This window comes from Paroedura picta, chromosome 3 (genome assembly GCF_049243985.1).
Source record: "Paroedura picta isolate Pp20150507F chromosome 3, Ppicta_v3.0, whole genome shotgun sequence".
Lineage (NCBI taxonomy): Eukaryota > Metazoa > Chordata > Lepidosauria > Squamata > Gekkonidae > Paroedura > Paroedura picta.
The window spans coordinates 64,828,536-64,856,430 of NC_135371.1; the positions used below are offsets into that span (position 1 = coordinate 64,828,536).

The following is a 27,895-nucleotide window of genomic DNA, read 5'->3' on the forward strand; positions in this document are numbered from 1 at the left end:
GCACGCTCGACCGCGGGATTCCCCACTTACGGGGGTTGTGGCCGCTTTGGGATCGGGGGGGCAGCGCTCCCTCCTGAGTATCGGGACTTTGCTGATGTGTTCGCGGAGGTAGAGTGCAACCAACTGCCCCCCCACCGTAAAACTGACTGTGCCATTGAATTAAAGAAAGGGGAGCCACTCCCCAAAGCCAAACTTTATTCCATGAGCCCCCGGGAAATGGCGGAGCTTAGGGAATTTTTGGATAAGAACTTGGCGAGGGGTTTTATTAGACCGGCCACATCTTCATTGGCGGCCCCGGTCCTTTTTGTAAAAAAGAAAGACGGTTCGCTACGTTTGTGTACTGACTACCGTGGGTTGAACGCGGTCTCCACCTGCAATGCCTACCCGCTCCCCCTGATAAAAGACTTGTTGGGCCACTTGGGGAAGGCACGGATTTTTACGAAATTGGATTTGAGGGAAGCCTATTACCGTGTTCGGATCAAGAAGGGGCACGAATATTTAACGGCTTTTAATACCCCCCTGGGGCAGTTTGAGTACACCGTAATGCCGTTCGGCCTCGCCGGCGCTCCGGGCGTGTTCATGAATATGATTAATGAAATTATGCATGATTTATTGTACCAGGGGGTGTTGGTTTACATTGATGATATTCTTGTGTATTCAGAGAATGTTGAGAGTCATGCTGAACTGGTACGCGAAGTGCTCAACCGCTTGCGGAAGCACCAATTGTTTGCTAAACTGTCTAAATGTGAGTTCCACCGCGATGCGGTGGAGTTTCTGGGATTCCGTGTCTCCCAAGCGGGGATTGAGATGGAACTGTCAAGTTTTGGGCGGGAGAAATGTATTGATAAGCTGAGGCAAATCTGGCTTCGAGTCAGATTTGACTTTCAGTCCAATGCGTATAGTGCTAATCAATAAAACTATTTTCTTTTGAATAAGTTTTGTTGTGAGTTTCCTGTGCGTCTGATATGTTTCAGTCACTCCATCCAGCCACCTCATTCTCTGTCCTCCCCTTCTTCTTTTGCCCTCAATTGCTCCCAGCATTAGGCTCTTCTCCAGGGAGTCCTTCCTTCTCATGAGGTGGCCAAAGTATTTGAGTTTCATCTTCAGGATCTGGCCTGACCGGTTTGTTCGCCTTGCAGTCCAAGGGACTCGCAAGAGTCTTCTCCAGCACCAGAGTTCAAAAGCCTCAATTCTTTGACGCTCGGCCTTCCTTAAGGTCCAACTTTCGCAGCCATACATTGTATCTGGGAAGACCATAGCCTTGACTAGATGCACTTTTGTTGGCAGGGTGATGTCTCTGCTTTTTAGGATGCTGTCTAGATTTGCCATAGCTTTCCTCCCCAGGAGCAAGCGTCTTTTAATTTCTTTGCTGCAGTCCCCATCTGCAGTGATCTTGGAGCCCAGGATTATAAAATCTGTCACAACCTCCATTTCCTCCCCATCTATTTGCCATGAATTGAGAGGACCGGATGCCATGACCTTTGTTTTCTTGATGTTGAGTTTCAAGCCAACTTTGGCACTCTCCCCCTTCACTCGCATCAAGAGGCTCTTTAGTTCCTCTTCGCTTTCTGCCATTAGAGTGGTATCATCTGCATATCTGAGGTTGTTGATATTTCTCCCTGCAATCTTGATCCCAATTTGTGACTCATCTAACCCCCCTTTCTTATGATGTGCTCCGCCTGTACTTCTGGAAGTTCTCGGTCCACATATTGCTGGAGCCGAGTTTGTAGGATTTTGAGCATCACTTTGCTAGCATGATAAATGAGTGCAATGGTGCGTAGTGTGAACATTCTTTGGCATTGCCCTTCTTTGGGATTGGAATGTAAAATGACCTTTTCCAATCCTGTGGCTATTGTTGAGTTTTCCAAATTTGCTGGCATATTGAGTGTAGCACCTTTACTGCGCACCCTCTTTTAAGATTTTGAATAGTTGAATGCTGTTACCTCCACTAACTTTATGGTTGTTCAGACTTCTTAAGGCCCATTTGACTTCACATTCCAGGATGTCTGGCTCCAGGTCAGTGACTACCCCATCATGGTTAACAAGGATGTTAAGCTCGCTCTTGTATAGTTCTTCTGTATAATTTTTCCACCTTTTTTAATCTCTTTTGCTTCTGTGAGGTCCCTACCATTTTGGTCCTTTATCATGCCCGTCTTTGCATGAATCGTTCTTTACATATATTTTCTTGAACAGATCTCTGGTCCTCCCTATTCTATTGTTTTCTTCTATTTGTTTGCACTTTTTGTTCATTTCAGAAGGCATTCTTATCTCTTCTAGCTATTCTCTGGAATTCTGCATTCAACTGGGTGTATCTTTCTCTTTCTCCTTTGCCTTTCACTTCCCTTCTCTCCTCAGCTATTTGTAAAGCTTCCTCAGACAGCCATTTTGCTTTCTTGCATTTCTTTTTCTTTGGGATGGTTTTAGTTGCTACCTGTTGTACAATGTTGTGAACCTCCGTCCATAGTTCTTCAGGCGATCTGTCTATCAGATCTAATTCCTTCAATCTATACGTCACCTCTGCTGTATATTCGTTAGGGATTTGATTTAGTTCATACCCAAGTGGCCTAGTGTTTTTCCCTACTTTCTTCAATTTAAGTCTAAATTTTGCAACAAGAAGCTGATGATCTGAACCACAATTGGCTCCTGGTCTTGTTTTTACTGACTGTATAGAACTTCTCCATCTTTGGCTGCAGAGCACATAGTCAATCTGATTTCTGTGTTGACCGTCTGGTGATGTCCATGTGTAGAGTCGTCTCTTGGGTTGTTGGAAAAGAATGTTTGCTATGACCATTGTGTTCTCTTGACAAAATTCTACCAGCCTGTGCCCTGCTTCATTTTGTACCCCAAGGCCAAACTTGCCTGTTTTCTTTTGGCCTCCTACTTTAGCATTCCAATCCCCCATGATGATAAGCACATCATTTTTTGGCGTTGCTTCTAGAAGGTGTTGTAGGGCTTCATAGAACTGGTCAACTTCATCCTCTTCAGCAGCCGTGGTTGGGGCATAGACCTGTTAGAGGAATGGAGAGTTCTAAAAATGCACGAATGTACTCACTAAAGTGCTATATTTTGAATTGCGTATATTTTAATGATCCTGCAAACCCTATTAATCCCCCTTTCAGTTTTGAAGCTTCTCCGTGCTGTCATATTATGTACTCAGCCCTCTAAATTAAGGTAGACTAGAGAACAATGGTTGCATCAACTATTTTTCAGTGAGGGTTTATTGCAAATAATCTGTAACCACTCCTCGGGAGGGGTATAAATAAAATGTTAAGGGCCCTTAGGGTGGGCCCTGTCCGTGATGGCCCTGGCCCCATACGCTCACCCCCAACATCCGCTGCCTTCCCCCCACACCGCCATTACCAGGATGCCCACCGCAAGGACAGGCAGGCGCCCGGCCAGGGCAGCCTGGTGGAGGCGGCGGGGGGGGAGGCTTCACCCCTGGCAGGGGGACAGCCTCACCGTGTCACTTTGCCAGCCTCAAAGCCCCGCAGTCGCCCGGGAGCAGGCCAGCGCCGTGAGCCTTTGGGGCCAACAAAGGGACAGCCCTGCCACCTCACTGACGCGGCGGCCTGTCCCTTTTCCGGCCCCAAAGCCCCACAGCCACCTGGGAGCCAGCCCCGCCCCGATGCCACGGAGCCCCGCGGGACCAGACTATAAGGCAGGTAGGCAGCCACCTAGCCTAGCCTGCCATGTGGCCCTCGGGGGGGGGGACCTCCGCCCCTTCGCTCCGCCTCCGCTTCCCTGCCCCAAACACCCAGCCACCCACCGTTTTCTACCCCGCACTCCTACCCCACTGCCCTCCCTCACAACTCAACCCCCCCACACCTACCCAGCAGACCCTTCACCCCCCTTCCCTAGTTGTCCCTTCCCCTTTCATTGCGCCTACCTTCCTGCCTGTCTGCCTGCCTCCATTCCTGCCTACCTTCCTACCTTCCTCCATTTCTCTCTCCTTTCTGCCTCTCTCTCTGCCTCTTTCTCTTCCTCTCGCTTGCTCTCTTTCTGTCTTTCTAACTTCCTTTCTTCCTTCCTTCTATCCATCCATCTACCCACCCCTTAATCTCCTTTCTCACTCCCATCCATCCATTTCTCTTCTGCCTTTCTTCCTTCCATTCTTTCTCCCAATGCTTACTCTCCTTTCTCCCTTTCTCTCTCCCTTTCTCTCTCCCTTTCTCTCTCTCTCTCTCTCTCTCTATTTCTCCCTTTCTCTATGCCTGCCTGCCTGCTTCCTTCCCTCCCAGGGGGGAGGGTCCGGGGCCTCCCACACCCACCCACTGCCCGCTAGTGTCCGCTGTATTTTTTCTACAGCGGGCTTAATTTCTAGTTTAGTTATATCGTAGTTCTGCCTCCACTTAAAAAAAAATGTTACATTGATCTTTGATTACAGGTTGCTTAATTCTCCGTGCAATATGTACATAGATTCTAGGCTTCTCTCACCTCTACGGAGAGAATTTTTAGCACCAGGATATTCCATTACATATAGAGTTTGATACAACTTTAGGAAACTGCTGCAGAGCAGCTTTGAATTTGGTATTTTTCAATCCATTGACTATCCAGTTTATTGGTATGTTATCTCTGGAAGAGGAAATAATTCTAACACGAAATTTCAAAAATTAAATTGTAACAGCTGGCCAGGCGCTGGCATTGTTGCAGCGTCCTTCACCATTCTTCCAAGTAAACAAAAGCCAAGGGGGATTATAAAATTCAAAATTGTTCCAATCCGTGGGTCAAGAGTTCAGAAATCAGTCAAGCACAATCGTCCAGTCATGGAGCTCAAGTTCTTCAGGTAAAAATGGGTCAGTGAACAGCTTACCTTGTATCCACACACACCAATGTCCTTGAGAGGTTTTATAGTTAAACCTTAGCTGTTCAGACTTAATCCTGCAATGACTTATTATTGTTTTCAGCAAGTAGCTCATGTCTAGTCATGAGGTGAGCGCTTGTCCTTTTAGTCTGCAGCTCCACGGTAAGCCTCTGTCTCTGCCTCTCTAATGGTTCAGGTAATCCTGAAGGACTGGAAACAGCTAGCTGGGTTTTGTTTGCTGGGTCAGAACAGGGTGGGAGAGGTGGAGGTGACTGTACAAGCTCTTGAATGTAAGTATTGGCATGTTTGCACCTCCTCCTCCTTTTATCAGCTTCTGCCTCCAGTCAGACTGTGCTGGCCCCTTCCTCCTCTGAGGAGCCCTCAACATTGTTGAGACTTGGCTGACCCACTACATAAATTTTGGGTGTAGTCATATCACTGAAAGATGAGGGATGTGTTTAGTTCAGCAGTGGAATAGGCTGCCTACGGAGGTGGTGAGCTCCCCCTCACTGGCAGTCTTCAAGCAAAGGTTGGATACACACTTTTCTTGGATGCTTTAGGATGCTTTGGGCTGATCCTGCGTTGAGCAGGGGGTTGGACTAGATGGCCTGTATGGCCCCTTCCAACTCTATGATTCTATGATTCTAACTCTAGCCTGGTTATGGACAGGGTTCTGTTTTGACATATTGCCTGGAAGTGATGTCACAGGAAGGGAGCGATTGGATGTCTTGACCTTTGACCCAGAGTGATATTACAGGAAGCAACATCCACAGTAACATAATATTACTTCTCTCTGGGCACTGCCCCCAAATCTTACACTATTCATTGCATATTTTAAGATGACAGCAGTTATATTCTGCTCACAATGTGATTTCCTCTAGTCAGTAAGGAAAAAATTAGAACACTGGCTACCATGTGTCACAAATGATGGACCTCTTCTTTTTGCCTTGGACTAGGTTACAAAAAGAAGTATGCTGAAACTGTGATGGAAAACTACCAGCTGATAGAAAATAGGAATAGTTTGCTTGGTGAAAACAGCCCTTTAAATGAACGATATATAGAGCTGCTCATTATTAGGGATCATCGGCCTCAGAAGCAGAGGGAGCATGAGTTAGTTGCTACTGGCAGGAGGCACATGGAGATCCTGGAAGAAAACACTTCTGATTATTCATCAATTACCATTGAAACTCTTTTTGAACCTGATAAATCAAGAGTAACCCCAAGAACAGTAGTGCTCCAGGGACCTGCTGGGATTGGCAAATCAATGACTGTGCAAAAGATCATGCTGGACTGGGCTGCTGGGGAGCTCTATCAGGGCTTCTTTGACTACGTATTTTGCATTTGCTGCCGAGAACTGAGCCTAACTGAAGAAGCCAGAACTCTGTCTGACTTTATTATGGAACAGTGTCAGGACATGTATGCCCCAGTGAATAAGATCTTAGCCTTCCCTGAAAAACTGCTTTTCATCATTGATGGCTTTGATGAGCTTTCTTTCTCATTGCAGCCTGAAGAAGATCATTGCTGTGCCAGTCCTTCCACAAAGTTGCCCGTGGAAGTTATTCTGAGCAACCTGTTGAGGAAGCAGCTGTTGCCCAAATCCTATCTGTTAGTTACCACAAGGCCTGGTGCTACAGAGAGACTGCAAGGATATGTGAAGTTCCCCAGATTTGCAGAGCTCCTGGGATTCTCTGAAAAGGGTCGGCGCAAATATTTTTCCAGATTCTTTAATGATGAGGGGAAAGCTGACCTAGCTCTGCGATTCATTGAGAATAACACTGCAGTCTCCACCATCTGCTTTATCCCCATGGTATGTTGCATCATCTGTTCTGTCATTCAAGTGGAACTGGAAACTGAGGGTGAGATTGCAAACACATTGGACACCACAACCAAGGTCTTTGTGCAGTTTTCTCTCAGTCTCCTTAAGCATGATTCCCAAAAAAGAAAGAAATCCCTTGAGTTCAGGAATCTCTGTTCCTTGGCACAAGTGGGCATTCTAGAACAGAAAATCCTCTTTGAAGAAGATGACCTCAAGGAACATAATTTGGCTGCGTCTGATCTTAAGGACCTGTTTCTTGACAGAAGAACATTCCACAGAGGGATTGGCCGCCACAGCCTCTACAGTTTTCTCCACCTCTGCTTTCAGGAGTTTTGTGCTGCCATGTTTTATGTTCTGCCAGATGAGAAAAAGAGAGCCCCAGATGATAATGAATTGGAGTTGAAGAAACTCTTCGATGTATGTGAAAAGCCAGGCAATGAGCACCTGACATTGACTGTCTGCTTCCTGTTTGGCCTGAGCAGTGAAAAGACGCAAGCCTTCCTGGAGGAAGCCATGCAGTGTAAGATGTCTGACCTCACTAAGCCTCTCCTATTACAGAGAGCAGAAGAAGTGGCTGCTGAGGACCCTCCCCGGGAAGGTTATCGCCTGCTGGAGTTTTTCCACTGTCTGTTCGAGAGCCAGGAAGCCGTATTTGCAAGGCATGTGATGCACCGTTTCCAAACTATTAACATTTCTTTCAAGACGCTCTCAGTCCTGGACTGCCAGGTTCTGGCATTCTGCTTGCAACACAGCACAATCCAAGATCACTCTGTTGACCTAACCTTTTGCAGACTGAAGACTCATCATATGAAAGCTTTGGCCCCAGGAATAAAGAACTGTGCCATTTTAGAGTAAGTGGCTACATCTTGTTACTTTTGAAGGAGTAAAGGAAGGATCTGTGAAATGGGTCCAGAAGGACTATGTCATGACTTTGTTTTTATGGCTACAGCTTCCTTTTTGATTGCTGTTACCACATTAAGCTCAGGCGTGTCAGCCTAGAAACACTGTGGCATAAGGAGCTGAGCTAATCGGAACCTCCCCAGGGACAGGATTTATTTATTTAGGAATTTTTGCCCTGTTTTTCTGTTCCTTAGAGAAGACACAACATGGCTTACAAAATACCAAAATACAATTTGAACATACAAAACGATACGCCATCCTGGAGTAGTCCTGGATCCAGTTGTTGTTGTTATGTGCGAAGTCGTGGCCGACCCATCGCGACCCCATGGACAATGATCCTCCAGGCCTTCCTGTCCTCTACCATTCCCCGGAGTCCATTTAAGTTTGCACCTACTGCTTCAGTGACTCCATCCATCCACCTCATTCTCTGTCGTCCCCTTCTTCTTTTGCCCTCGATCTCTCCCAGCATTAGGCTCTTCTCCAGGGAGTCCTTCCTTCTCATGAGGTGGCCAAAATATTTGAGTTTCATCTTCAGGATCTGGCCTTCTAAAGAGCAGTCAGGGCTGATCTCCTCTAGGACTGACTGGTTTGTTCGCCTTGCAGTCCAAGGGACTCGCAAGAGTCTTCTCCAGCACCAGAGTTCAAAAGCCTCAATTCTTTGACGCTCGGCCTTCCTTATGGTCCAACTTTCGCAGCCATACATTGCAACTGGGAAGACCATAGCCTTGACTAAACGCACTTTTGTTGGCAGGGTGATGTCTCTGCTTTTTAGGATGCTGTCTAGATTTGCCATAGCTTTCCTCCCCAGGAGCAAGCGTCTTTTAATTTCTTTGCTGCAGTCCCCATCTGCAGTGATCTTGGAGCCCAGGAAAATAAAATCTGTCACTATCTCCATTTCTTCCCCTTCTATTTGCCAGGAATTGAGAGGGCCGGATGCCATGATCTTTGTTTTCTTGATGTTGAGTTTCAAGCCAACTTTGGCACTCTCCTCCTTCACCCGCATCAACAGGCTCTTTAGTTCCTCTTCACTTTCTGCCATTAGAGTGGTATCATCTGCATATCTGAGGTTGTTGATATTTCTCCCTGCAATCTTGATCCCAATTTGTGACTCCTCTAATCCTGCATTTCTCATGATGTGCTCTGCATACAAGTTAAATAGGCAAGGCGACAGTATACAGCCTTGCCGAACTCCTTTCTCAATTTTGAACCAGTCAGTGATTCCATGTTCAGTTCTCACTGTTGCTTCTTGACCTGCATATAAATTTCTCAAGAGACAAATAAGATGCTCTGGTATTCCCATCTCTTTAAGAACTTGCCACAATTTGTTGTGCTCCACACAATCAAAGGCTTTAGCATAGTCAATGAAGCAGAAGTAGACGTTCTTCTGGTACTCCCTAGCTTTCTCCATGATCCAGCGTATGTTGGCAATTTGATCTCTAGTTCCTCTGCCTCTTCGAAATCCTGCCTGTACTTCTGGAAGTTCTCGGTCCACATATTGCTGGATCCTAGCTTGTAGGATTTTGAGCATAACTTTGCTAGCATGAGAAATTAGTGCGATGGTGCGGTAGTTTGAACATTCTTTGGCATTGCCCTTCTTTGGGATTGGAATGTAAACTGACCTTTTCCAATCCTGTGGCCATTGTTGAGTTTTCCAAATTTGCTGGCATATTGATTGTAGCACTTTTACTGCATCGTCCTTTAAGATTTTGAATAGTTCAACTGGAATGCTGTCACTACCACTAGCTTTATTGTTGCTCAGACTTCCTAAGGCCCATTTGACTTCACATTCCAGGATGTCTGGCTCCAGGTCAGTAACTACCCCATTGTGGTCATCAGGGATGTTAAGCTCGCTCTTGTATAGTTCTTCTGTATAATTTTGCCACCTTTGTTTGATCTCTTCTGCTTCTGTGAGGTCCCTACCATTTTGGTCCCTTATCATACCCATCTTTGCATGAAACGTTCTCTTCATATCTCCAATTTTCTTGAAAAGATCTCTGGTCCTCCCCATTCTATTGTTTTCTTCTATTTGTTTGCACTGTTCATTTAAGAAGGCATTCTTATCTCTTCTAGCTTTTCTCTGAAATTCTGCATTCAATTGGGTGTATCTTTCTCTTTCTCCCTTGCCTTTCACTTCCCTTCTCTCCTTAGCTATTTGTAAAGCTTCCTCAGATAGCCATTTTGATTTCTTGCATTTCTTTTTCTTTGGGATGGTTTTAATTGCTACCTCTTGTACAATGTTGCGAACCTCCATCCATAGTTCTTCAGGCACTCTGTCTATCAGATCTAATTCCTTAAATCTATTTGTCACCTCCACTGTGTATTCGTCAGGGATATGATTTAGTTCATACCTGAGTGGCCTAGTGCTTTTCCCTACTTTCTTCAATTTAAGCCTAAATTTTGCAACAAGAAGCTCATGATCTGAACCACAATCAGCTCCTGGTCTTGTTTTTATTGACTGGATAGAACTTTTCCATCTTTGGCTGCAGAGCACATAGTCAATCTGATTTCTGTGTTGACCGTCTGGTGATGTCCATGTGTAGAGTCGTCTCTTGGGTTGCTGGAAAAGAGTGTTTGCTATGACCATTGTATTCTCTTGACAAAATTCTACCAGCCTGTGCCCTGCTTCATTTTGTACTCCAAGGCCAAACTTGCCTGTTATCCCGGTTATCTTTTGGCTTCCTACTTTAGCATTCCAATCCCCCATGATGATAAGCACATCATTTTTGGGCGTTGCTTCTAGAAGGTGTTGTAGGGCTTCATAGAACTGATCAACTTCATCCTCTTCAGCAGCAGTGGTTGGGGCGTAGACCTGGATCACTGTGATGTTGAATGGTTTGCCTTGGATTCGAACTGAGATCATTCTGTCATTTTGGGGATTGTATCTCACACTGCTTTTCCTACTCTCTTATTGATTATGAATGCTACTCCATTTCTTCTGCGAGATTCTTGTCCACAGTAGTATACCTGATGGTCATCTGAATTAAATTCACCCATTCCTGTCCATTTTAGTTCACTGATTCCTAAAATGTCGATGTTCAGTCTTCTCATTTCTTGTTTAACCACGTCCAGCTTGCCTTGATTCATGGATCTGACGTTCCAGGTTCCTATGGAATAAAAATCTTTACAGCATCGGACTGTCTTTTCGCCACCAGTTACTTCCACAACTGAGCGTCCTTTCGGCTTTGGCCCAGCCGCTTCATTCATTCTGGCGCTACTCGTACTAGCCGTCTGCTCATCCCCAGTAGCATATTGGACACCTTCCGACCTGAGGGGCTCATCTTCCAGCGTCATATCGTTATGCCTATTGGAACTGTCCATAGAGTTTTCATGGCAAAGATACTGGAGTGGTTTGCCATTTCCTTCTCCAGTGGATCACCTTTTGTCAGAGCTCTCAGCTATGACCTGTCCGTCTTGGGTGGCCCTGCACGGCATAGCCCATAGCTTCACTGAACTACGCAAGCCCCCTTGCCACAACAAGGCAGCGATCCTTGAAGGGGGCCTGGATCCAGTAGTTTACCTGATTCAGGACTGTGGCACAAGATAAGGGCTAGGAGTCACGTGGCTCTTGCCCTTCAGTTCATACAAAAAAGCTCATGCTTTTGGCCAATCCCAGATTTTAATACCTGCAGACAGGAGTGGAAACAGAAGCTTATTCTAGATATTGTATAGCTGGTAGAGACATACCCCAAATTCCCCTCCATCCTAGGAACTTAGAATGCTCTAGACCAGCGGCCCCCAACCTTTTCCTGGTTGAGGACCGCTTCCGGGAGTGGGGGACAACCGGCGGCCCAGGCAGTGCCATGCAAACGTGCATGCATGGAGCTGCCATGCATGCATGTTTGCACCTGCTGGCAGGGCGCAAATGTGCATGCGTGGCAGCTCCGCACAAATGCGCATGCGCGACTCTGCCGCGTATGCGCATTTGTGACCTGCCGGAGTGTCACAGCTCCACGTAAACACACATGCACAGAGCTGCCGCGCATGTGCGTTTGCATCCTCTGGGGCGCAAACACACATGTGCGGCAGCTCCATGCATGCACGTTTGCATCCGCCGGCATGCCTCTTCCCCCGTCATCGCAACGAGAAGCTAGCCGGACCACAACCAAAGCGGCCTCTTTAGCCTGGTGAGCTTCTTGCTGTGTGGGGGGGGAAGAGGCAGAAATGGCTGCCGGCGGCCCGGCAGCCTTCGTGGCCCGGTATCTGGCCTCGGATTGGGGGTTGACGACCCCCGCTCTAGACGTTTGCAAAGAAGAAAGACATTTGCAAAGCACAAATTATGATGGGGAATTAATATTTAAAGTGACAGGAGTGAGAGAGGCTGATAACAGCAAGATCCTATCACCTGTGTATACCAGAGTCCAACTGTAGGAACTCAAGCAAGGGAGATTACAAATAGATTTTTATTTAAAAAGAAATCCTAAAAAATTTAAACTAGCAGTTATTAAAAATGACATATACGCACACTGGCATTTGGAGAGAAATAAAGATTATAGCATCTTAGATAGGAGGATTAAGTAAAAATAGATATACAAACTTCCTAGCAGAGAGCGTCTCCTTGAAGAGCAGGGGTAGGACTGATATAAGCACAGCTTGGATTTCTGATAGAGTAGAAGGAATGAACATGAGGAAGCATGAAAGATGTATAAGGAAATGTGCAGAAGGCAGGATTCCCATCTCAGGTAAAGGTAAAGGTAAAGGTAAAGGTATCCCCTGTGCAAGCACCGAGTCATGTCTGACCCTTGGGGTGACGCCCTCCAGCGTTTTCATGGCAGACTCAATACAGGGTGGTTTGCCAGTGCCTTCCCCAGTCATTACCGTTTACCCCCCAGCAAGCTGGGTACTCATTTTACCGACCTCGGAAGGATGGAAGGCTGAGTCAGCCTTGAGCTGGCTGCTGGGATTGAACTCCCAGCCTCATGGGCAAAGCTTAGAAGACGGCTGCCTTACCACTCTGCGCCACAAGAGGCTCAGCCCATCTCAGGTACCAGGAAGTATATTTAAAATATACTTCCAGAGTCCAGTAGTATCTTAAAGATTGTGGTAGGGTATGAGCTTTTGTCAGTCATTGCTCATTTATTTTAAAAGAGATTAAATTTCTGGTCAAAATGGTCAGGAGAAAGCTTCAAAATACATGGTTAATGATTGTTTAAATATACTTCCCATCTTAGGTACCAGGAAGTATATTTAAACAATCATTAACCATGTATTTTGAAGCTTTCTCCTGACCATTTTGACCAGAAACTTAATCTCTTTTAAAATAAATGAGCAATGCCTGACAAAAGCTCATACCCTACCACAATCTTTAAGATACTACTGGACTCTGGATGCCTTTAAAAGAAAACTTGAGGCTGTCTGATATTTATTCTTTGAAAGTCAGGACCCTAGCCATGTAAACCACAACTTGATATATTTGTCTGAAGTTTTGACTGTGCCTCTGAGTTTTCTCCCCTCCCTTCACAGATTTGGAAGCAACAGACTTGGAAACTCAGGAGTGAATATTCTGTGCACCATTCTGAAGGAATCAGATTGTAATGTGAATACCCTGAAGTGAGTAACATAGGAGCAGAGATGTTGGGATGCATGTTTAGATTATTGGACTGCTTTTTTCTCCCCCAGTGGGTCTGCTGGAACATGAATTTAAGGAGCCAGCAGCAAGAGGGAAACGTGGTATGCATTGGTCAGCAGGAAGAAGTAGCTGGGTACTGGTGTTGAGAGCAGGTGGCAGGATGTCCAGGGATCAGCAACCACAGGTGCAGTGAGATTATGATCATCAGAACTGGGGTCAGTTCCAAGGCAGGATACAATTTGCCTTGAGATACAGCATTCAGCTGAGGTCCTGTAGCGTGGGTGCAAGCCTGGGTAACAGTTCAAGCCTTTCCCTTCAGTGGAGTGAGAGAACCAGGCTTTGGCTTGCAGTCTTTTCCATGTACATCGCTGAGTCTCCTGATGTGCCTTCTGGAATCATAAAGTGTGATTCATGAAGGGTCTTATGGCATTGAGCATGATGATGGAAGTTCAAGCTGCCCAGTTAGCTAGTTGGAGCCTTTGCACACTATTTTTTCTTCCTCCACTGAGTCTATGGGCTGTTCTTACTTTGGGGGATTAAGTCATATTGCTTCTCTGGATCTGTGTTGGTAAGAGCCTTTGACTTCCTACTTGGGAGTGGAATCATAATAGTCTGTAGCTGGGAAGGGCCACTTTTCTGTAGAGATTCCCAAGTTCCTGGTGAAAAGGATCCAGTGCAAAATGTGTCCAGTACTTTTTGCCATTGTTGATACTGACCATAGTCCTAAATTGTAACAGAAAGGAGCAGTGTCTCTGTTAGGCTATCACAGGCCAGAATGAGTCCTCTTAGTGGCCTGTTGTCTTGAAATTGGCCATCAATTACATGGCAATTTTCTTAAAATGGTGATGGAAATAATACCACTAATACACATTTAAACTTCTGTGTGTAGTAATGGAGCAATCAATACCCAAGGCGAGGTTGGTCTGTATTCATGGTAACAGTTTGTGACCCTTTCTGTATGGTCATAGCACAACGGGCTTAAGAAACTGAGTTATGTTATGCATGAAACATATTTCAAGGGCTATGGATTGGACTTGGAGTAAATTCTACAGAAAAGCTCTCTAATGTCATTTGATTGTGTTGTCACCAAGACATTGAAAAAGAGGTGAAAGTACTTAGACCCAGTACCTGACCTATTCGTGATTATTTCTTCTTTTTTTTGTCATTGACAGTCTTGGTGAGAATTTCCTCACAAATGCCTGTGCCCAAGAACTCTGTACTACTCTGAGGACTAGCAAAACACTTACCAGTCTAAACCTTAATGATAACTCCTTATCAGATGCATCTGTGCCATTCATAGTAGACCTCCTGAAGACTTGCACAAGCCTGTCTGTTTTATAGTGAGTATTAGAAAGCATGGGAATGAGAATTTACCTTGCCTGAAAGAAAACGGAATGTGTCATTCTACTGTGAAAGCTCATAAAACAGAGGACAAGGGAACTGACATGTGAGATTGTGCGTGCGTGCATGTGTGTGCGAGAGAGAGAGAGAGACTGACTGACTGACTGACCGACCGACCGACCGACCGACTGACCGATTTTTGGTCACTATGAGAGAATGGACAAAAGTTACAAGCAAGCTTTATCTGAGCAAACCAAATCTCACAGCTGGGACAGTAAAAGTTTACCAGCAGAAGATAAGCATTTACCTGTATATACTCAAGTATAAGCCAAGTTTTTCAGCACATTTTTTAAGCACTAAAAAAGCTCCCCTCAGCTTATACTTGAGTAAGGGTCCCACTAGGGATGGGCAGGGACACCCCCCACCCCCAGGCATGGCTCCTTTTGCCAACTTTCCCCTTCTTTGTTTGGGCTTCCCAGCTGGAACAAAGGGAGGGGTGAGTGAGGGATAGACCAATGGCTGGCTGAGCTCCCTGGCTGGGCTCCCTAGCCAATCATTGCAATGCATTTTGCATTTGCAAATGTATTGCAATGCTGATCTTGCTCTGGCAGCTTGCTGCAAGGAAGGGGAAGGGGGGGGGCTGGGGAAGTTAGCCTACAGGAAAGCATGTGTTGTGGAAAAAACATTTCCTGGCCAAGCATAGTAGATTTTTCCTTTTTGAAAATCTTCTGTTTGGCCAGGGAAATATATAAGGTTTTTGTTCTGGTGTGGGAGCATTGTTGTTGTAGTTAGAGTTGTCCATTCTCCCAGTTTGGCAGCTGTTGTACTTATAGTAGGTTGCCTGGTGTAAACCATTGTAAAACTACTACTACTACTTCAGGTACTATTGTTCTGTTGTGGTTTGCTGGCCTGGGGGGCACTATTTGGTTCTCCTGCCAGAGCTGTTCTCACAGAGCAGTTCTGTCAGAGTTCTCTCAGGGTGTCTGGCATCAAGAGAGGAAGGGAAGGCAATTCTAAGCCACTTTGAGACTCCTTTGGCTAGTGAAAAGCAGGGTACAAAAATCAGCAGCTATTCCTTCTCTTGACTTTTCTGTATTGGCTGGAGTGGGGGGACTCACCAGAGGCTGGATGGGAGAGCCTGTGATGACGGAGCATGGATTAAGCGCTTAGGCCACCCTGGGCTCCTCTACTGTGTATCTAAACCAGGCTTTATCAACCAGGATTTCGATTTTTTGTGAAACCCTGAGGTTTTGCAACAGCCATGGAAGGGCTTTTACAGTTGGGTGGGAGTTAACTGAGTGGAAAGGGGAGAGGTCCAGGTCATACAAATGCTTACTGGCTGAGGCTCATCACATGTTTTAGTGGAATCCAGAGAGGTAAGTACTCTCAGTTTAACTACATGGGGTGGCGTGGTGGTGAAGGACTGGCATAGGCCTGCTCCAGCACTGTTTCTGGTGTTGGAGTGGCAACAGAATGGCATAGGTGTGCCATAGTCCTATTTCTACAGGCTCCCACTGCAGGCTTCCTTTGTTGAAGAAGAGCAAACTGGTAGGCAGCCCAGAGTGCATGTATGGTTCTGTTCACAACTCATCTGAAAATATTTCTGTGCTGTCACTTCCTGTGCTGTGGGAATGGCCTGATGTCACACATTCAGTGGGAGTGTTTGGGTGATGTAAATTCTGGTGACATGACATCCGGGGGTGTGGCTGGAGGTGTGGTCTGTTGACATCACTTCCAGGGTTTCTCAAAGCCTGAAGAATGTTTCATTGAGTTTCTCAATGGTAAGAAGGTTGAGAAAAGTAATGCAGCATGCATTAAATGCGGGTCAAAATCATGGCCCTTTAAGAAAGGGATAATAAATGTAGAGGCTGGGGAAATGGGAGGGAAAAGAGCTCTTTGTGCAAAATACACATCCAATGGCCACATTTTCCTATATAATAATTGGCCTGTCTAGAGCTCCAGCCCTCTCTGGACCAACTCAGTGAGAGCCAGTTTGGTGTAGTGGTTAGGAGTGCGGCATGCCAGGTTCGATTCTGCGCTCCCCCACATGCAACCAGCTGGGTGACCTTGGGCTCGCCACGGCACTGATAAAACTGTTCTGACCGGGCAGTGATATCAGCGCTCTCTCAGCCTCACCCACCCCACAGGGTGTCTGTTGTGGGGAGAGGAATGGGAAGGCGACTGTAAGCCGCTTTGAGCCTCCTTCGGGTAGGGAAAAGCGGCATATAAGAACCAACTCTTCTTCTTCTTCTTCTTCTTCATATGACCCCCTGGTCCTATGCTGCCACAAGGGCCCACCCTCAGAGTCTTAATCTCCATGTGGCCAGCATGAACCAGTGAAACGAGGATCCTTCAGACTTTTCCTGGCCCCATGCTGCAAACACAGGCCCCAGGGAAGTCAGGAATGTTGCTATCTGTTGTGAAAAGGATTTTTCACAACAGACCTAGGCCTGCCAGTTCTATATTTCTTGGGCATCTTCATGTTTTCCTTGTATTTCTTTAAAGGAAATTACATTTCATTCACAATCAGCTTTAAGAAAAGAACCTTTCTCTGTGCACTAATCCATTGCCATAGAGCAGGGGTCCCCAACATTTTGGCATATGGGGGCCGCATTAGTGGTTCCAGTGCCTAAAGAGTGCCACATCTTAAACCAAATTCTAACAAAATTATAAACCTACTTATTTAGATCAAAAGTAAACATTGACCCATTATGCGCGGCAGCAGCCATGCCGGGTTGCTCCAGGCATTGCATCAGGGCAGCATGCCCTGGTGCTTCTCATAAGTACAGGGGAGAAAATCCCCCGGCGTACGTGGACTGCCCCGGCATAGTGTGTACTGTGGCTGGAAAGCCCAGAATGCTGCCTGGAGCCAGCAGCAGAGGAGAGTGGGAGCATGCGGCCCCCACCGCACGATGGCGGGGAGCGGCATGCCACTCTCTCACCAAGGTAGGGGTGGGGGGACTCACCAGCCAGTTCTGCTGATTATGCATGGCGTTGGCCTGCGGCATCCCAGGGAACACGGAAATTTCCACGTTCCCTTACCACGGAAGTTTCCGCATTCTCTTACCACGGGCTTTCCAAGGTGCTGTGGCGGCCCAGGGCTAGGATGGCGGCAGCGTCGTGCGCAATCAGGGCTGCTGCCGCCACCCCAAATTACCTGCCCTGTGCATAATCTATCATTCAAAGGTAAATGAAGAAATGTTAACTTCAATGCAATCCATTTTTGAACAATATTTTACTGTGGAATCCTTTTATTTAGCTACACATGCTTATCTAGCCAGTGTGATTTTTGCGGCTGTTTTCTGTTAGCCAAAGCATTAATGTCCAAGTTAATGTTTGTGACAGACACTCTTAAAATGTTGTGTAAATGTTGTAAGCCTTGACCTACATGTCAATTTCAGAATTTTCATATTGGAAAAGATTTGTACACAGATGTATGTGGTGCCAAAGACTGTGAACATGCCTGCAGCAAATGTCTTTAGGTTGATATATCAGGTAGACCAGAATAGAAATCTAATAGACTTTTTCCCCCCGTAAATGCCTCTAGAATGATCACTGACTTGCAAATTAATTAGTTCCATCAAAAAAAGTTACTTGCATCTTCTGTTGCTACTTCAAATGGATTCTAAAACATTCTTATTTCCTTTCCAAGCTTATGGCAATCAGTGAATCTGTTATGAAATTCCAACTGCAATTGGTTCAGTACTTTGATGTGTCTTTCAACAATGAATTGTAAATTTCCATGCTTCTCAAATTTTAGTCCATTGCAACAAAAGAAGTTTGAAAAGTTGCCTTCACTAACTTGCTTCACAAAAATGTTTAGTTTTGCTTCAAAAGCTTTCAATTCAGTATACATGTCACACACAAGCATTCATTTCCCCTGCAATCTTAGATTCCATGTATTCAGATGCTCTGTGATATCCATTAAGATAACCAAATTCAAATTCAAAAACCTTTAATGGCATATAAAACATCAAGGGTAATTCATAATTATAATTAATTGATAAAAAGTACATAGTCTAGATAAACAATAAAAGAAAAGAAAATAAGCAGTAACCAACAGTAGATTCCTCCAGAATGCCCAGCAATCAGTAATTTCCACCAGTTGTAGGTGCCCCTGGTCTAGACCTGATTCTTGCCTAGCCGACTGTCCTTTTGTATCACAGTAGCCAAGAATTCGGCCAACAGTTCCGTTATTTCTGGGGACCTATCAGCTAACAAATGTCTGGTTATTCTGTCCATAGGGCCAGAAAGGTAGCTCCCTGACCTGTATTGGAAGCAAGGCCGAAGAAGCGGGGGCAACGTCCGATTGATTCCCGCTTCGATGGTCTGTCTCTCAATATCACGGATTCTCTGTCTAATAATACTGTATATTTGAAACTCCTCATAATTAGCCAGAGGCTCCAAGTTGATACCCAGAGTGTGAATTTTATGTTGGATCTGCCAGTACCATTTAGAAACAAAAGGATCACTTAGCAGATCGTACAAGAGATATTAGGAGTGGAGTGATAATGTAATTTTATCCAGAATTTGATAGTGGATAACCATGCTCTAGATGACAACAGACAAGACCCAACTCATTACAAAGGATGGCAAGACGAATCATATTCGGAAGACCCAAAATACGACGAAAGAAAATTGCGGCTATACGATCCACTTCATCATTCAAAGACTCAATCCAGATTGGTATCCCATATAAGAGTTGATTAACAACCTTCGCCTGAAAAATCTGGATCGCTGCTGGCACAAACTGGTTCCCACTACGAAAGTGAAAACGTGACACTGCACTTAACTGGTTCTTTGCCGCGGCAAGTGCTGCTTTCCAATGCAAGGACCAATTCACTTGGTGGTGAAAACTAACGCCCAAGTATCTGAAACATTTTACTTGCTCCACAGGATTTCCATCTGCTTTCCATTGGCTGCATTTCCAGGTCTTAGAGAAGATTATTATCTTAGTTTTATCAAAATTGATAAACAGGCTGTTTTGGGAACAAAAGGATGAGAATGCTGAGAGTAGATGCATGAGCTCAATTTTAGAGATGGAAAGAAGAACTGCATCGTCCGCATACAAGAGAGGAATAGGGTGGGAATTTAACCTAGGTGCGTGACCCTCAGATTCAGCCAATTGATTAGGAAAATCGACTAAAAATGAATAATGATGGGGCCAGAAAGCATCCTTGTTTCACTCCTTTAGTGACCGGGATCTTTTCAGTTAAGGAACCGTTATTTTCCAACCTCACTTGCTGTTTGAAGTGTGTAATTTATGAATTAGGAAAAGCAATCGCTTGTCCATTCCCAGAGCAGCTAATTTATTCCATAATAGGGATCTATTGATGGAATCAAATGCTCCCTGTAAATCAATAAAAGCTGCATATAATTTGCCTTTTAGATGTAAGGAGTACTTTTCTGCTAGAAAGGATAATACAAGACAATGGTCAAGTGAGGTACATCCAGAGCAGAATCCTGCTTGTTCTTTGCCTGGTAGATTATTAATAGTCATCCAGTCTAATAAACGTCCCAATAAGTGTTTTGAATATAGTTTCCCCAGTACAGATAATAGACTTATGGGGCGAAAGTTGCTAGGAATGTTAGTGCTACCTTTTTTGAAAACTGGGACTATAATGGAATTCAGCCATGAATCGGGTAAGACCCCAAATTTATCAATTAAGGTGAATAGATGAGCTAGTGGTTCAGACCACCATTCTTGGTTGTTTTTAATTAGGTCTATAGGAATGCCATCAGGGCCCGATTTGGAAAGAAGATTTGAAAAATGTCCCATCCAATCAAAGGCTGAAATAGATGAAGAGTAGTTCACAATAAGTGGCTGAATGGAGCCCGATACCTCTGCTCAGAAGTCTTTAGTATTTCTTGATTGGACTGCTTTCAGTAATCGAGTCCATTTCTTCAAGGCATGGTCATGTTCCTTTTCTGCCAAAGTAAGCTGGCATCTTTTTCTAGCCTCAAAATAGCTGGAGACAAGCTTAGTAGAGAACTCGGAAAGTAGTTGTTGGTAAAGTCGTCGTAGATTTTTTTTCTAGGCCCAGCATTGGGAGTCAAACCAAGAGGATGTTCCTTTAAAATTACTGGGAGGATGACTTGATTTCGTTGAATCCACAATAGAGCGGATAACCTCTTCGTATGCTGCTATAGCCGCGACTGGTAGTTCGTCCTCGAATATAGCTTGTTTGAAAGACTGCCTCAGCTGTACAAGTCCACTGGTTAAACTGGGCTCAAGGTCATTAGACCATTTCAATCTCACATGCGTCAAATGTGAGGTATGGTTAGAGGATGCCTTTGGTCTAGGATCATCAGGTATTCCTAAAGATAGCCTCATCTGGATGGGAGAATGCTCGCTTTCCGATAGAGTATCAATCTTAAAATCAATGACCTGTGGAATTAAATCTGGTGATACTAAAATAAAGTCCACCATGCTTGCTCCTCGAGGGGAGATAAATGTGAAGTCCCCAAATTTATCTCCTGGGAGAGATCCATTTAATATCCGGAGATTGGGTCTGGCACAGAAATCTGCCAGATAAGGCCCTGCTTGGTTGATTACTTGGTCTTTCACAGCCCTAGGGAATGAGAATGAAGGTGGAATCAGCTCATTACAGTCCCAGTGCATGTGTGCCGCAAGCTTATCATTGTTAGCACCTAGCCTTGCATTCAGGTCACCTACCAGGACAAGGGAAGCCATTGGATAGTCAGCCATTAAGGATTCTAGGCAGTTTCTCAATGTCGACCAAGCGTGGGATAAAGAGTCGATTGTAGGGAAAGGAGGGATATATGCAATTAATCAAAAGCAGCTGACCCATAGTATGTTTAAATAAAATTGCTTGGGCATAGGGAGGAGTTGCCTTTAAATACGTTACTTTAAGAGTAGATGCCAGATTCACAAGGCAACACAATCCTGCCTTAGGTCGGCCTTTAGAGTTTGTTTTGAAGGCAGGGCTGGTATATGAAGAGAATCCAGATATTACAAAGTCCCTCATTATCCAAGTTTCCTGAAGAAGCACAATGTCAAAAGAACGCAAGTATTTCATTGTCAGGATCATTAGATTTCCTCCCCCATCCTGAGATGTTCCAGGATACCAGACGTAGACTTGAGTCTTGAGTGACTGCATTCTGAGGAGATAGTCAGTCCTCAAGCATAATCAGATTGATGGCCTCAAAGGATTCTGGACAAACACAGCCATTGGTATTAGACTGTCGAAGGGGAGGAGTTTGAGTGGTCACAGCTGTAGCTGTAGAGTTGGAGGACGAAAGCAGCATCACCTCTGGTGAAGGGGAGTGGGATAGAGTAAAATTTGATAGCAAAGCAGTGTCAGTAGCTCCACAGTTCTGTAGATTAGAGGATTGCTGGCATGTCGACGAACTTGTCAACTTGTCAGAGTTATCTGGATAGGGGTCGCAGTCAATCTCATTTGGATGCGTTGAAATTAGTGCTGTTGTTTGATTCAAGGAGGAGCTCCACTTCTCCTGAAATCTAGTAACATTGTTAGCCACTGCAAGGACACTCTCCTTGAGGCCAGGCTTCATTGAAATGTCTCTCAGATCACCTGGGCTGCTTACTATGGTAGGTTTGTTATTCCCAGATAGAAGTTTATGTGAAGAGGTACAGTTTTTAATTCTCGCATTGTAATCTTCAGGAAGCAGTGGTCTTATTGTAGGGTCATGAAAAACCCTAGTAATCATGATCTTAAATTGAGCTAGAAAAGTCTTTCTGTTCCATAGGGTCCTCGGTATACTATCACTTTTAAAAGTTAATACAAGCCTGGTAGCTGACATGAATTTGGGTAGATAAAAAAATGAAATCAAATCAATAAATGATCGATCAAAGTTAGTCAATGCTGCCAATGACGACATTATAGCCATCCGGTTAGACCATCTACCTCTGTTCCTTGGATCTGGGCCTATTAAAAGAGCAATTTGATGTCTGTTCAGCTGGCGAACCTGTGGGCAAATTGGGGCTACAGAGAACTCTTTTGTTGCCTCCTCAACAGCTGTAGAGGGAGATTGTAGATTAGGTCTCAAGCTGTCCAGTTTTGTCTCTATCTCCTGTAAAAAACGGAGAATAGCCTGAAGACTGTCACCCATTAATATACTAAATTCCACCCGGAGGCTCCAGTTAGTAGCAGGAACTGGGGAGGGTGATATCAGAGACTTCTCTTGACAAGGTGCAACGGGGTGAATGCCAATATCCAGATTCGGCTGATCTTCCTGGCAATAATCTTGTGAGTCCTCTCTCTGAGTTCTAGAGCCCTCAAGCAAAGCATCAGGCATGGAATTTCTGTGGTCCACAGAAGGAGTGTCAGTTTTTTTCAAAAAGTTCTCAATGTGAGGGTGTTTTGCCATAACAGCAGGAGGACTCGATACTCTAGCTTGCTTCTTTCTCTTCCCCATTTAATTAATATAATTTGAAGACAGAGAAGGCTTACTTGTCAGATAAGCTTGAGAGGCTCCTTCTAATTGCTTACTCAGGTGGGAGTTGCCCGTCCGGGAGGGTTGATAGGAGAGCAGGGATGTAACTCTCTGAGAAATAAATCTTCCACTCCTCTCTCAGATGTTATAGATGTGAGGGGATATATCAAGCAGATGAACACAGTCTTTAAAGAAACTCGCAGGACGCTGGCAGTCAAAACAAGAGAATTTAAAACAGAACAACTCCGCGTCGCCTGCTGCCCGCCGCCATCTTGAAGCCTTCCAAGATAACCAAATTAAAAAAACATTCAGGGTCAGAAAGTGCTTCTTGACCTTTTCCTTTCTGCTTAAGAAAGACATCAATTTCATGATGAAGACTGAAAAAACATTTGAGGACTTTGATTTCTGCATGGTACAATACATTCCCATGTTCTGCATCTATCTCTGAGAGAAACTTTTGAAACTGACGATGAGCAAGGCCATGATGCCTTATGTAATTAATGCTGGATACAACAATATGCATCACGCTTTCCCACTGAATAATCTTACTACACAAGGCTTGATGATGCAGTGAAATTACATGGGAAGTATACTGTTTAATTTCAATATATTTTCATTGATTTTTGCACCTACACCAGTTTTACTTCCCACCATATTTCTTGCACCTTCAGTTGTGATGCTTTTCAGTTTATCCCAACTCAGACCAAGATTTTCTACGCATTTACATATGTTTTCTGCAGTTGTAGTGCCTTTCAAATTCTGCAGTGTACACAACTCTTCTGTAATTCTATAGTTGGAATCTATCCCCCTGAGAAAAATTAGTAGTTGAACAGTGCCTATAATGTCATTGCTCTCATCTAATGCCAAAGAAAAAAAATCAAAACATTTTGCCTTGGCAACCAGTGGCATATGCAGCTCTTATCCTATTTCTTTAACACGCCTGGTGATTGTAGATGCAGATAAACGGATGCAGTTAACACAAGATACCTTCTCAGGACACATTTCCTCCATTACTTTAACCATGCACTTTTTAACAAATTCACCATCAGAGAATTGTCTATCATTCTTAGCAATATACTTAGCAACATGATAGTTGGACCACACAGTAGACAGGTTCTCTTCAACATGCTTTCTAAAACTATTTTGCAGCAAAACATTGATTTTTTAAAGAGAGTTTATCTTGTTCACTCGCACCTCTCCTTGATACATTGATTAGTTCTTGTGGCAAGATTCAAAATGCCTTTTGATATTGTACTTTAATACTGAGACAGTTTCAAGACATATCAGGCAAACTGCTTTATCCTTATTTAAAACAAAGAAGTACTCAGTAGTTTATTTGTCATTAAAGACATAGTGCTCATCTGCAATTTTTGTTTCTTTGAAAAATAACTTCCTTTTGCAGGCATCTTACAGGGTTTTTAGCAGAGCAACAGTTGCAGAGTTTCAATGTTATCCTTGAATAAATAAAAATATGAGTATAATTTTAGGGGCCTAAATCCTCCCTTTCCCATTAAATTCATTCTACTCTAGGTGCTATTAGCTGGGGATTTTCAATTTGATCATTATATTTATGTTTATATTTATGTTTATGTTTATATTCATATTCATATTCATATTCATATTTATCATGGCAAAGAAAAGACCCTGACCCCTACGCACACGCATCCACTACAGTTCTCAGAATTGCTAGGCTATATACACAGGCTAGGAACAATTTTTTAAAAATAGACTGTGAATCTGACCTACCAGATGGTAGAGTTGCAATCCTAAGTACATTGAATACTATGAGATTTATTCCTTAATGAACACAGTCCCTTGAAGTTTAAATATACACCTGCTAATACATTTTAATTTTAGTAGGTTAAAAATTGGGGGCCCTCCAAAAAAGGGCAAGTAGACAGAAAGAATGAATGGAGGCATCTTTCCACCTGGAATAGAGGACATGCCATTAAGTTGGCTTCAAATTATATGTAGTGTGCACATACACATCACTGCTTGCCAGCCAAGCCTCCATCATGAGAAGTAAAACAGCAGCCAGAGGGAGGGGAACTTGGCTGGAGGAAGATCTGAGAGGGGGAATGCCATAAGCTTCCCAGCTAAGAGAGTCTTAAGGGGTCACTCACCGGCTCCTGCAATCACAGATGTATAAGAAGACTCCTTGCTGGAGTGAGGAAGGCTAGAAGTCAGAGCAACCAGCTCTTGTTGTGGAATGAAGAATGTTTTTGCTTGAAGCAGCAACCTCACAAGTAACTTTGGAAGCCACTTGCTTTGATGGGTGAAGCCTCTAGAACAGGGGTCCTCAAACTTTTAAAACAGGGGGCCAGTTCACTGTCCCTCAGACCATTGGAGGGCCGGACTATAGTTTTGTGTTTTTTTTTAACTGAACAATTTCCTATGTATACTGCACATATCTTATTTTGAAGTTAAAAACAAAACAAAACGGGAACAAATACAATATTTAAAATGAAGAACAAGTAAAGTTAAATCAACAAACTTGCCAGTATTTCAATGGGAACTATGGGCCTGCTTTTGGCTAATGAGATGGTCAATGTCCGGTTCCATATTTGTCACTGCTAGTCGTGACAAGTGATGCAAGTGTGCATCAATTAGTCTAGATCTGGTTGGAGATTTCAGATGTTTCATTCTGGAAAAAGTCTGTTCACAGACATAAGTGCTGCCAAAGATGGTTCCCGTTTTGAGTGCATGGTTCCTGAGATTTAATGTGAGTTCAGCCATACAAGAACATGGCTGAACTCGCACTGCTCAGAGATCACAACAGTGTGAACCAGGGCTTACACAGCACACAGCATACAACACCATACACAACTGAATAGCAATTAGAATATAAATGCAGTTTGGTGTAGTGGTTAGGAGTGCGGACTTCTAATCTGGCATGCCAGGTTCAATTCTGCACTCCCCCCACATGCAGCCAGCTGGGTGACCTTGGGCTCGCCACAGCACTGATAAAACTGTTGTGACCAAGCAGTGATATCAGGGCTCTCTCAGCCTCACCCACCTCACAGGGTGTCTGTTGTGGGGAGAGGAAAGGGAAGGCGACTGTAAGCCACTTTGAGTCTCCTTTGGGTAGAGAAAAGCGGTATATAAGAACCAACTCTTCTTCTTCAGTAATATCAGGGCTCTCTCAGCCTCCCCTCCCTCACAGGGTGTCTGTTGTGGGGAGAGGAAAGGGAAGGCGACTGTAAGCCACTTTGAGTCTCCTTCGGGTAGAGAAAAGCGGTATATAAGAACCAACTCTTCTTCTTCAGTAATATCAGGGCTCTCTCAGCCTCCCCTCCCTCACAGGGTGTCTGTTGTGGGGAAGGGAAGGGGATTGTAAGCCGCTTCAGACTCCTTCAGGTAGAGAACAGCGGCATATAAGAGCCAACTCTTCTTCTTCTTCTACTGTCAATTAAATTGGGTTTCCTACTCCTTGGCTGTCTGCAGAGCTGGATTAAGTTCCCATGCAATAACACTGAGCACTGACCATTTTCATTTCCTCTGAGCACTGACCATTTGCATTATCATTGTGATGCCACCCACCTAGAAACCACCCCAACCAACTAACCAACTTCAAAAAAAGGCTCTCCTAATGTTAAAAAAAATGTGATGGGGGGGGGGGGGACCGGGTCTCTCTTCAGAGGAAGGCGGCTGACAATGGAGAGCTTGGCAAAAAAGATCCGACAGGAAGGGGGGGGAGGGGAGGGGTAAAGATTAAAATCCTTGCAAGAGCAGAGTTTTTCTAGGGCAGCCGCTGTGCGCTGCAGACCCTGTGCTGCCTTGCAAACCTCAATTTCCCCTTGCCACTCTAAGCTCAAGCCAACTTACCAACTTAAGAAAAAAGGCTCTCCTAACTTTAAAAAAGGCTCTCCTAACGTAAAAAAACCCCCCCTAGCTTGTTTTTAACCTCGATCAGGCAGCCGCTGGCTTTGCACAGGCACACTCGTTATCCCTCCAATCACGCCAGAGGCTGAGAGGAAGAATGAAGAGGCGGAGAAAAGGCGGGAAGTCAGAGAGTGCAGCTCAAATTTCACACATGCGCACTGCAGGGAGTCGGCTGCTAAGTGACAGGCAGCTGGAGGGAAAAACACCCGGCGGGCCGGATAAAAATCGTCCGCGGGCCGGATTTGGCCCGCGGGCCGTAGTTTGAGGACCCCTGCTCTAGAATGTTCAGTATGCAAAACACTTTGTATCCTTATTTTGCAAAAAATACCAGGCCTTTTACAGTCCTTTTCCCACCTTATGCTCCTTATGTATATTGGGGGGGGGGGGGGGGGCTAAATTGGCTTCCTTTTTCCATTTTGGCCCTGGTTTCTTTTTCGTATATTTAGCTTCTTCAGCCTGGTGTGTGTGGCTTTCCTTGGTTCTTTGTGTTGAGTCAGTGCGCTGGTGCCACATCACAATGGGTTTTTTCTGCCTGGGCAGTCCTGTACTGGCAGTTCTGCTGTCCTTGCTAGCCCCCTCCTGCTCACTGGGATTGTGATGCTGTGCTGTAGCCTTCTGTTGAGCTGGCATTCACCACAATGGGATATCCAGTGCTGGGTGGCCACTAGCAGATTGGCTTGGTTCTGAGTTGTGCTGTGGGCACTCTTAGGGTAGCACAGGGTTCTGCTGCTGGGCTGTAGTACATTGCCCTGGTTCTGCTGTCCTTGCAGAAATTCCCCTTCCCCCTCACTCCAGGTCAGCGGTAGGGGAACAGCTTTAGGGACTGGCCATTTAACTTCTTGGGAGAGTTCCTTCTGGGTCACTGCCTTTAATTGCTGCTGGTAACCAGCATTAAGCAGAGCTCTACCAGAGTCCCAGAAGCTGTAGGGCTCAAGTCGAATAGCAGCCATAATGGCAGGAGTCAACTGATCCATGGCTTCCTTCCTCCTGCCCACAACTGGAAGCCAAGGGTGAGCTGCTGCCCTCTGTTGGCACTGAGGGAACCTGCAGCTGAGCTTCATAGTTTACTATCCCCTGTGGCCTTTGGGCTGGACTCCAACCTTAGATATGACCAAGCAGTCAGTCATTGTAACGACTGCTAAAAATAAGGATGCCATCCTCCAGGTGGGAC

The 27,895-nt window shown here is 44.9% G+C and overlaps 1 protein-coding gene across 10 annotated transcripts in view; it reads left to right on the forward strand.

Moving 5' to 3' along the window:
• Window positions 1-27,895, forward strand: part of LOC143832149 (NACHT, LRR and PYD domains-containing protein 3-like) — a 53,514-nt gene that overhangs the window by 8,134 nt on the left and 17,485 nt on the right. For 6 of the 10 annotated variants that reach the window (XM_077326066.1, XM_077326068.1, XM_077326067.1 and 3 more), the window contains 3 exons: window positions 5,758-7,468; window positions 12,978-13,064; window positions 14,256-14,423. In XM_077326066.1, coding sequence (XP_077182181.1) covers window positions 5,758-7,468; window positions 12,978-13,064; window positions 14,256-14,423 — 1,966 coding nt within the window. Of the gene's footprint in view, window positions 1-2,712; window positions 4,794-5,757; window positions 7,469-12,977; window positions 13,065-14,255; window positions 14,424-18,668; window positions 21,847-22,984; window positions 24,210-27,895 lie in introns of those variants that run through there. The other 4 variants (XM_077326071.1, XM_077326072.1, XM_077326074.1 and 1 more) reach the window with 4 other exon arrangements.